The 9,831-nt window shown below is 61.6% G+C and overlaps 1 protein-coding gene across 3 annotated transcripts; it reads left to right on the top strand.

Moving 5' to 3' along the window:
* The first annotated feature begins 815 nt into the window (after positions 1–815).
* Positions 816–9,607, top strand: SCN1B (sodium voltage-gated channel beta subunit 1). Of its 3 annotated transcripts, none has more exons than XM_041742852.1 (6): positions 816–1,152; positions 2,757–2,923; positions 3,650–3,890; positions 8,352–8,493; positions 8,813–8,889; positions 8,972–9,607. In XM_041742852.1, the coding sequence occupies exons 1-5, from the start codon at positions 1,113–1,115 to the stop codon at positions 8,877–8,879; spliced, it is 657 nt and encodes a 218-aa protein (XP_041598786.1). In that variant the 5' UTR covers positions 816–1,112; the 3' UTR covers positions 8,880–8,889; positions 8,972–9,607. The 3 variants fall into 3 exon arrangements, with proteins under 3 accessions (XP_041598786.1, XP_041598784.1, XP_041598787.1); XM_041742850.1 differs by having other exon boundaries at positions 817–1,152; positions 8,813–8,884; XM_041742853.1 differs by lacking the exon at positions 816–1,152 and adding an exon at positions 2,050–2,068 and having other exon boundaries at positions 8,813–8,884.
* Positions 9,608–9,831: the final 224 nt, after the last annotated feature.

Below are 9,831 nucleotides of genomic sequence, written 5' to 3'. Positions count from 1 at the left end.
CAGTTTCCTGGGAATGGACCGAAGACCTGAGGAAGGTGACATTGAAGCCAAGAGATGCGGGAGGAGAGGGAGTGAGTTACCAGGGGGAAGAGAGTGGTCCAGGCAGAGGGAAGAGCAAAGAGGGCAAAGGCCCTGAGGCAGGAATAAGTGTGGTGTGTTGAGGACAGCAGCAGGGGCCAGGACGGTGGTGGCGGTTGGGGGTGGCGTTATCAGAGCCCAGGGACCCTCCTCCTGAAACATGGTACCCCCGGGGACCCCCAGGGCAGCGGCTCTGGTTTAGACCCAGCACACCCCACCTGCTTGGGTGGAGTCTGAAGTACTCTTGGTGGCCCTGGCCTGACTCCCCCACCTCACGCCCACTTGGGTTCCAGCACGGTGACCTCCAGGCCCAGATGTCAGGGATCTGAAGGCGAGGTCCCCTGGACGGCCCAGCCCAGTCGCCCTCCGGTCCCATGAGGGTGACCTCCATAAACTGAAGTCGGAGCCCTGTCCCCCAAACGCCCTCTAAGCCCTTCCGTGACTCTGGGGGGTGACCTTTCCCAGACTCCGAGGCTGGGGGTCCCCAGAGCGGGAGGGGTCGGGCCCCCCCACCCCGGCCACCCCCCGCCCAGAAGCCGCCGTCCCTGCGCCACCGGGAGAGGCCGGTGCAGCGGGCGCCTCCCGGGCCGCTGCGGCAAAGGCTGGGCGGCCGCGCCCTCCCCCCGCGGTGATTCATCCCGCCCCCTCCCGCTCCTCCTCCCTCCCGGGCCGCCGCCGCCGCCGCCGCCGCTGCAGTGCGCAGGAGACCGCGGCCCGCGCCCCAGCGCGCCCGAGCCGGAGGGGCCGGGGTCGGCGCACCTGGCGGATGCGCCCCGCCGCGCGCGCCAGCGCAGCAGCCCGAGCAGCGGCCGCCCGAGCGGCGGGGATGCCCGGACGCCGGGCCCCGGGGCTGGGCCCCCGGCGGTAACCGGAGCGGGGGGGCCGCGCCCCCCCCCGCCCCCCCGCCGGTCCCGGAGCCGCAGCTGCTGCGCCCGCGCGCTCCCGGGGACATTCTACTCGCCGCCCGGGCCCGCTGCCTCCTGCCCCGCTACTGAGCCCGCGGCCCGGGAGGGGGGCGCAGCGCGCAGCGCGCCATGGGGACCCTGCTGGCCCTGGTGGTCGGCGCGGCACTGGGTGAGCGCGGGGCGCGGGGCCGGGACGGCGGGGCGAGGGCCGGGACGGCGGGGCGAGGGCCGCCCCCGGCCCGGCCAAGTCGGCTCCCGAAGTTGCGAGCGCGGGGAGCGGGCGGGGGAGGCCGGGGGCCGGGGCCGGGGGCGGGGGCCGGGGGCGCGCGGCGGGGGTCGGCCTGGCACGGCTCGGCGGCTGCGGGCGCCCGGCCGGGGGCGAGGAAACGCGGAGTCAGCTGCTCCCGGAGCCCCGCAGGCTGCAATGTGACACCCACAGCCGCGGGAGGGGGTGGGGGAAGGCGGCGCCCGGAGACCGGGACGGGGGAGCCCGGGAGCCCGGGGGAGACGGGGACGCGGGGGAGGGCGCGGGAGGCGCAGCGGCTCCGAGAGCTCCGGGGTGGCCCGGCGGGCCGGGGAGCGGGAGAGGCGGGGGAGGAGACGGAGAGGGCTGGGCGGCGAGCCCGGGAGGCCGAGGAGCGAGTTAGAAAGCGGAGCGCCCGGGACCCAGCAAACTTGGGCGAGGCAGGGAGAGATGGAGACACAGGTAGACACAGGGAGACACGAGTTTGAAAGGGACGGGCCGGTGCAGAGGGAGACCCCGAGAGGCCGAGTGAGCCTGGAAAGAGGACCCGACGGGGTGGGCCCTTCCGAGAGACTCCCTAAGAGATAAAAAGTCCTGGGAGACAGACACAGAGGTGCTCAAGGAGTTAGAGACGGCAGCGGAGGACCCCAAGTTCCCAAGATTGAGAGAGGAAGCCGCTTGGGGGACAAAGAAACACCCAGGGCTGGAGCCTGAGAGGCGCAGCGTTAGCTGGTGGGCGCTGGGCCTCGGCAAGCGGGCGGCAGGTAGGGATACGGAGGAGGCACCCAGAGGGACCGGAATCCAGCGGGGGTGCAAAGTCCCTGAGGCTGCAGAGAGCTCAGTGAGTTTCAAGAAGCTGAGAGGAGGTGGGAGAGGGGTGTGGAGGCGAGGAGCCCGGAGGGGAACGGGGGACAGAGGCCAGAGAGGCTGGGGAGGGGGTGGGTGACAGCCGAAACTGTGGGGCCGGAGAGCTGGGCAGGAGTTGGGGCCACCCTGCCCCCCTGAGGCCTTGCCTTCTCCCACCCACCCTCTCGGGCTGGCTGGTTCTGCAGAGCAGTAGCGGCGCAAATGACTCGGCCGCCTTGAACTTCTGACACATCCAGAACTCTAGTCCCACCTAACTGCCGCCTACCGTGGGCAAGGGGACCTAGGAAGGGGCGCTCGGGTATCTACTTGGGCACAGAGCAAAGACTCCGAGTAACTGACCGCGGTGACAGCCCTGTTGTTGGGGAGGAGGTTTCCTGTGTGGCAGGCCCCCTGCTGGGGCTCACCTAACCTGTGGAATCTGCCCAGCAGCCCCTAGAGGCAGAGATGATCGTCCCCCTCACCTCACAGAGGGAAACTGAGGCCAGAGACGATGAGTGACTTGCCAAGGGCACACACAGCAAGGGGCAGGGCCGGGCGTAGTGTCCATTCGCTGGAGGGGAAACAGATGGTTCCGAGCGCCCGAGAGCCAACAGCCAGTAAGCCTGGCATTGCCCCCAGGGCGACGGGTGCCCCTGCTCGACCTGAGCCCGCTGTCCCCGCAGTGTCCTCAGCCTGGGGGGGCTGCGTGGAGGTGGACTCAGAGACCGAGGCCGTGTACGGGATGACCTTCAAAATCCTGTGCATCTCCTGCAAGCGCCGCAGCGAGACCACCGCCGAGACCTTCACAGAGTGGACGTTCCGCCAGAAGGGCACTGAGGAGTTTGTCAAGGTGTGTGGGTGCCTGGCACAGGTGTGGGAGGGGGCGGCTGCGTGGGCGCTGGTGGCAGGCAGGACCCGGGAGGGGCTGTCTGTCCGTCTTCAGCCATGTGCTATTAGCGGCGACCGGGATTCTGATTTCGGCTCCACCGCCGACCAGCTGGTGACCCTGGGGAAGGCACTGAGCCTCTCTGAGCCTCAGTTTCCTCCTCCGTAAAGATGGGCTGGTGATGGTCTCTGGCTCGTAGGCTTGGGTGGGGGTCGACCTAGCTGGTGCCGGGGGGCACCGGGTAAGTGTCATTGGAGTGACTGAGTCCCAGCAAGGATGTCTCACAGAGTCATCGTGAGAGCAAAGCAGAACTCTCCTGACCTCCTTTGCGTGATGTGTATTTTGAGCTACAAGCGAGGGGGACACCGCAAACCCGCAGGGCCCCCTGAAGCCCGGGGTCTGCGGTGGCTGGGAGGGGACGCCTCTGTCCCTGCCTGAGGGAGGATGAAAGCCAGGAAGGCCGGATGGGGCTGGGAGGGGGGCCAGGGGGTGCAGAGGGGGCTGCTGCCGGAGGCCTATGTGTGCGTGTGTCAGGGCCAGGGACACAGGGCTGGGGGCAGGCCAGGGCACGATCCTAGCCCCCTGTGCCCTCCCTGCCCGAGGTCAGGGTGCCTGCTGTCTCTCTGAGCGGCAGGGCAAGGGGCGGAAAAGTCTGGGGGCTGCGGCCAGTGACCGGCCCGCTGCCCCCAGATCCTGCGCTATGAGAACGAGGTCCTGCAGCTGGAGGAGGATGAGCGCTTCGAGGGCCGCGTGGTGTGGAACGGCAGCCGGGGCACCAAGGACCTGCAGGACCTGTCCATCTTCATCACCAACGTCACCTACAACCACTCGGGCGACTACGAGTGCCACGTCTACCGCCTGCTCTTCTTCGAGAACTACGAGCATAACACCAGCGTCGTCAAGAAGATCCACCTTGAGGTGGTGGACAAGGGTGAGTCAGGCGCTGCTGCCCCCTCGCCCCCGTTGCCCACTGGCAGCCAGATGGTGGGACAGATGGCAGGTAGGGGACAGCCTGGCTCCACGCCTGGGCCAGGCAAACACCCACGGCAGCGGGGAGAGGGGGGTGCGGTGGGGAGCTGCACCTCCTTCCCCAGCCCCGGGGCTCCGGCTTCCCTTTCCTTTCAACCCGCGGCCTGGCCACACCAGGCCTCTTGCCTGAAAGTTCTGGGTGCAGAACTCGCCTACCTGTGCATAGTTTCTCCTGCAGGTGCCTTCCCGTCTCCGAGGAAGGGCCGTCGGGTGGGAAGCAGGCTGATGATGGCATCCACCTCGCAGGGCGCTGTGAGGATGGAGCGGTGCGTGGGGCCTCGGCAGTGGGGCTGACAGTGGAGGTTCCGACTGTCCGGGAGCCTCGGGCCCGCCTCCCTAGAGCAGAGCCCCTTAAATTCTTCTGTGCACCTGAGCTCCCTCCCGGGAGTCTTGCTAGTGTAGACCCTGACTCAGCAGACCCGGGGTTGGGCCCGGGCCCCGTTTCTAACAAGCTCTCGACGAAGCCAATGCTGCAGGTCTGGGGCCACATTGAACAGCAAAGATCTCAGGCTGTTTGGGGACATTTCATCATTTTGGCTCTAGCTGCCTTGGATCCCTTCTCTGAACCATCTTCCGAGAGGTATAAATTGGAACTTTCCAGGGCCCAAGGGCCCACTGGCTTAGAGTCAGGAAGATATCCCAGAACCTGAGCCACCTAAGTCCTGGCAAGCAACTCCCGTGGGGCCACCCGAACCGGGCATTGTCCTTCCTTCCCCCAAGAGGGGTGCGGGCCCACCCTCCTGGCTAGAGGCTGTTACTCTCCCCATTTTACAGATGGGGAGACCCAGGCTCAGGGAGGTGAGATTACGTGGCTGAGATCACAGAGCTGGGACCTGGATTTGAACCCAACCAAGCGTGTGTGACTGCGTGTCTGTTCTTGGCGTGATTCACTCTACTCTGCTGTCAGCCAGAGCCTGTGGGTTTCTCTTGATAATTAGCATTTTTTACGTTTGTTATCGAAGTTGATCCAGCAGGGTTCAGTGCAGGAGACACGTCTGAGCTACGCTTTGGTGTAGGTCACGATGCCGGGTGGGCGGCCACCCGTGGATGTGGAAGAGGGAGCCCTGCCCATGGGCGTGGCTGTGACAAGAAGCGCCCCCAAGTGCAGTGGTTTAACGAAATCTGCGTCAATCCTGCCTCCGGGATCAGTGCCCCGGGGAGGGGTCAGGAGCGCAGGGGGCCTGCCAGGTTCCTTCCGTGTGTCCCTCGCTTGGGGTGCTGTCCCCCTCTGCGGGGCGGAGGCTGGGGCTCAGGCTCGCCCAGGACCCAGCAGAGCCTCCGTTAAACACCATGTCCCATATTCTGTTACCTGCCCGCGCCCATGTTCTTCGCATTGACCAAGGGCAGAGAGCTCTTTCCGTCGTCTTCCCAGGGTCTAAGGGAGTATCCAACATACTCTAGTGTGTTTTTTTTTAAGATTTTTATTTATTCATAATAGACACACAGAGAGAGGCAGAGACACAGGCAGAGGGAGAAGCAGGCTCCATGCAGGAGCCTGATGCGGGACTCGATCCCGGGACTCCAGGATCACGCCCTGGGCCGAAGGCAGGTGCTAAACCACTGAGCCACCCAGGGATCCCCTCTAGTGGTTTTTTATCCGCCCTGGTACAGTATTTTTTATTACTGTATACTCTCTGATTTAACATTACCAAACATACAATAGTATTTTTATCATAATCCATCATACTACAGGTTTTTTTTTTTTAACATTACCCACCATGCTATAGTATTTTAGATTGATCATATTCTAGTAGTTAAAAGTTTTACTGGTTACACTATATTCATCATCAGCCAGCGTACTCATCCCACCACAGTATTTCTTTCATTCCCGCCTGGTATGGTTGTACTGTTAGCATTGCCAGCCTGTTGTATTCTTTTATTATTATTGTTATTATTATTGTTATTATTATTATTATCCACTCTCTCCCTGCATCCTCGGCATTACCCATCAGTCTATATTGCCTCCCGGTAATAACCCCAAGGAATTAATGGTGTCATTTCCAGAGGAGGGCCAGTGGGTGTTGGTGGTGAGGCCTTTACCGAGGCAGCAGAGCTGCGGAAGAGGGTAGAAGCACCTAGGGCCCCCCAGAGTAGTGGAGCCGGCGGATGGGGACAAGAGGCCTGCTTCCACGTTGCATGTCTGCACTATGGGTGGGGAACGTCTTGAGGTGAAGCAGCATCCAAGGCCAGTGAGAAATCCTGCACAGGGGGGCAGGCTGCGGCTTCACACCTGGGGGCTGCCAGCTTTTGGAAGACTTGGGGGCTGTTGAAGAAATCAAAGTTCTCCCTGGAGGAGGTGCCTGGTGACCCCTCTGCCTCAGTTCCTCGTCAGTGAAGTGGGGCAAAGACAGCCCCGCCTCCTGAGGTGTCTGTGTGGCTTGGTGGAGACTGCGTTTGACATAGGGCACCCTTGACCGAGGGTGTCTTTGGCTGGGGTAGTTTCTGGAGCAGGTGAGAGCTCAGACCCTGCAGCCAGTTACACTTGGGGTTGAATCCTGGCTCCGAGTCCGATCCTGGCTGTGCATCCTTGCCCAGCACCGGCCCCTTTCTGAGCCTCGGTGTCCTTGTCTGGACAATGGGCTACAGAGCCCTGCGGGTCACCATCCTAATCTGACTGGGAGGGCCGAGGATAGCAGATTCCCCAAATCCGTTTGAGTACTGAGTTCCTGGAGCGGGGCTGAGAATTCTGAAGAGGGAAGCTTTATCCAACATAAATCCAACTCCGTGTGATTCCTGGGGTCAGCTGACGCGGGAAGCCGGGACTCTCTCCTCGGGGCTGTTTCAGAGACTCAGGGCGATGCTCACGTACAGAATTTAGCAGAGAGCCTGGCTGAAAGCACGCATCCTCCATATGAGACTCCTATCTTTTGGATGAATGAATGAATGAACCAGGGAATGAGTGATGTGTGGAGCCCTCTCTCTAGCTCCTCCAGGCAGAGAAGCAGGGGAGAAGCATCCAGCCCTGCACCCTCCCTCACCCTGGCCCAGAAAGCACCGGTGCCATCTGCACGGGGTAGGGCAGCAGAGGGTGCCCAAGACCATGTGAGGACAGTGGGGGAAGGTAACGGAGGAATACGGAGTGGACACCTGTGAAATCCGGCCTAGGACGCCCCGGTGGCCTTTGCCTCTGGTTCCTTGGCTGAGCTCATCCCCTTCACAGTTTAAATTTAGGTGCAGTGAGAGGAAGCTGGCAATGGCAGGAGCCTAGTGCCGTGGAAAGGATAGAAGGTTTCCGGAAAACGTCAGTGAAATAGCCAGTACTTAGGCAGTGCCAACTGCGAGCACATCCATGTGTGTTAAGGATATTTTTTTAAAGATTTAATTTATTTTATTCATGAGAGATAGAGAGAGAGGCAGAGACACAGGCAGAGGGAGAAGCAGGCTCCCCGTGGGAGCCTGATGTGGGACTTGATCCCAGGACTCCGGGGTCATGACCTGAGCCGAAGTCAGATGCTCAACCACTGAGCCACCCAGGCGTCCCCGTGTTCAGGATATTAGCTTGTTCTCTCTTCCCAGCAGCCCTGTGAGGAGGCATGGGTGTTATCGTCTCCATTTTATGGAGGGGGAATTAAGGCTCAGAGAGGTGGAGTCATTTGCCTAAAGTCACACAGCTAATAAGAGGCAGAGTCAGGATTTGAATCCAGCCCCCAGAGTCCCCTGCTCTTAACTACTCTGCTGTACTGCTCCAATAATAGCAGTAACCGTACTATTAATATCAGCAAACATTTATTGAGCGCTATCTATATGCCAAACACCGTTCTAAGGATTTTTGAAGTGTATTTAATTGTCACAACACTCCCCAGGAGATGCTGTGGTTATCAGCTTTTCACAGATGGAGAAAACTCAAACCCAGAGAGGGTGAGTCACTTGCCCAAGGTTACGCAGCCTGCAAGTGGCAGAGTCGGGATCTGAACCCGAGCCTTCTGGTTGCAAAGCTACAGCTCTTGGGCACCTCCAGCCAGGTGAATGGCACAGATGCCCCCTCAAGCCACACAGGGAGGCAGGTCGAGGGGGGTCCCAACGCCCACTGGAGGCTGGTTATAAGAATCACAGTAATGGGGCGCCTGCCTGCATGGCTTGGTCGGTTAAGCGTCCCACTCTTGATCTCAGCTCAGGTCTTGATCTCAGAGTCATGAGTTCAGGCCCTGCACTGGGCTCCATGCTAAGCCTACTTAGAAGAGAAAAAAAAAAAAAAAGAATCACAGTAACAACCCAATGACTCTGGGGAAGCAGCATGGTCCTATTCACAGACCAGGCCCAGAGAGGCCAGGCCACTCGGCCAAGCTCCCACAGCAAGTTCGGGGCACCTCACGCCGCCTGCCCCTGGCCCTGATTGCCACCTAACCCTGCCTGGCCCTTGCAGCCAACAGAGACATGGCGTCCATCGTGTCGGAGATCATGATGTATGTGCTCATCGTGGTGTTGACCATATGGCTCGTGGCAGAGATGGTTTACTGCTACAAGAAGATCGCTGCGGCCACGGAGGCTGCTGCACAAGAGAATGCGTGAGTGGGGCCGGTGGGGAGGGGGTCAGGTGACCTAGACACCCAGGCTCCCCAGAGGGCTATGTTTGTTATCCTGGGTGGGTAAGGTTAGGACCCAGAGTCTGACCCCCCCCCCCAGTCCCCTCCTCCCTCACACTCAGGGCTCCAGGCCCCAGCCTGGACTTCTTGTGGATCCCTAGGAGTCCGGCCTGCAGTCCCCTCCTCTCTCTAACTCCAGAACGCCATGCGTCTGGGGCAGAGACCCCAGCCCTGTCAGGTTCCTGGGGGTGGGCCAGACTGCTCAGGAGGGTCACTGTACACCCAGCCTTTGCCCCCACAGCTCGGAATACCTGGCCATCACCTCAGAAAGCAAGGAGAACTGTACAGGCGTCCAGGTGGCCGAATAGCCCTGGTAAGGTAGGTGGGTGGGCAGCGCCGGAGGGCCTGGGCGGGTGTCAGCCCACTGGGTCCCTGATACCTGTATCTCCCTCACCTTTAGGCCCTGGGCTCCACCTCAAGGAAGAGCCAGCCCTAATGGGGAACATCTGGGCACGGCCTGCCCCCAATGGGGGTTGGCCATTCCTGGGCCTCTACGAGCCTCAGAGTCCTGCCAGTGGAACCGCCTGGGTGGGAGGGGGCAGGGGGCTTGGCTCACACCCCCAATCTGGCCTACTTCCTCCTGCCCCATTGCCCACCCACGCCATGCATGATGGGTAAAGCAATATTGCCGCTGCCCCCGCCCCTGCTTCTGCTGCCTGTTCAGGAGGGGGGGCGGTGAGGTGGGGGCAGCGGCTCCGCACCCCTCCTTCTTGCTGATTTGCACACATCGGCCGCTTCAGATGCACACTACTGGGGCCCAGCCTCCTCCTGCCCCCCTCCCCTTCCCGGCAGGGGTCGTGATGGGCTGGCACAGTTTGGGGCAGGGGGTTCTGGGACCCACTCCGACCCCCAGCAACATTTGCCCTCCTTCCTCTGGCTGGACCTGGGGTCCCCCTCCCTGTGATGCACTCTTGCCCCAGCCCAACCCTGCCCTCTCTCACCAGCCTTGGACTGTGGCCACTTAGAAGGGCCCATTCAGCCTCTTCTCTCTTCACACAAGTAGTTTTGTTCATGAAATAAAGATTCTTGGACTTGACTCATAGTCTCTCTCGTGAGCCCTGTCACCCTCTACGCCCCCAAATCCGAAAGCCTCCGTGTTCCCGGGGACCGTCCTCCGGGTCTCTGCCCAGGTTCAGAGAAAAGGATGGAGAAGGAACAGGTGGGTGAGTCTCACCCTTCTCAGGGCGCAGCCTCTTAGCACGTGATTGGTGGGGAATGGGGGACCAGAGGGGAGCTCAGTGGGGACCATGAGAGGTGTGG

This window comes from Vulpes lagopus, chromosome 2, assembly GCF_018345385.1.
Source record: "Vulpes lagopus strain Blue_001 chromosome 2, ASM1834538v1, whole genome shotgun sequence".
In the NCBI taxonomy this organism is placed as follows: Eukaryota; Metazoa; Chordata; class Mammalia; order Carnivora; family Canidae; genus Vulpes; species Vulpes lagopus.
The sequence above is the reverse complement of the archived record's forward strand: the minus strand, read 5'-3'. Positions and strand labels throughout refer to the sequence as shown.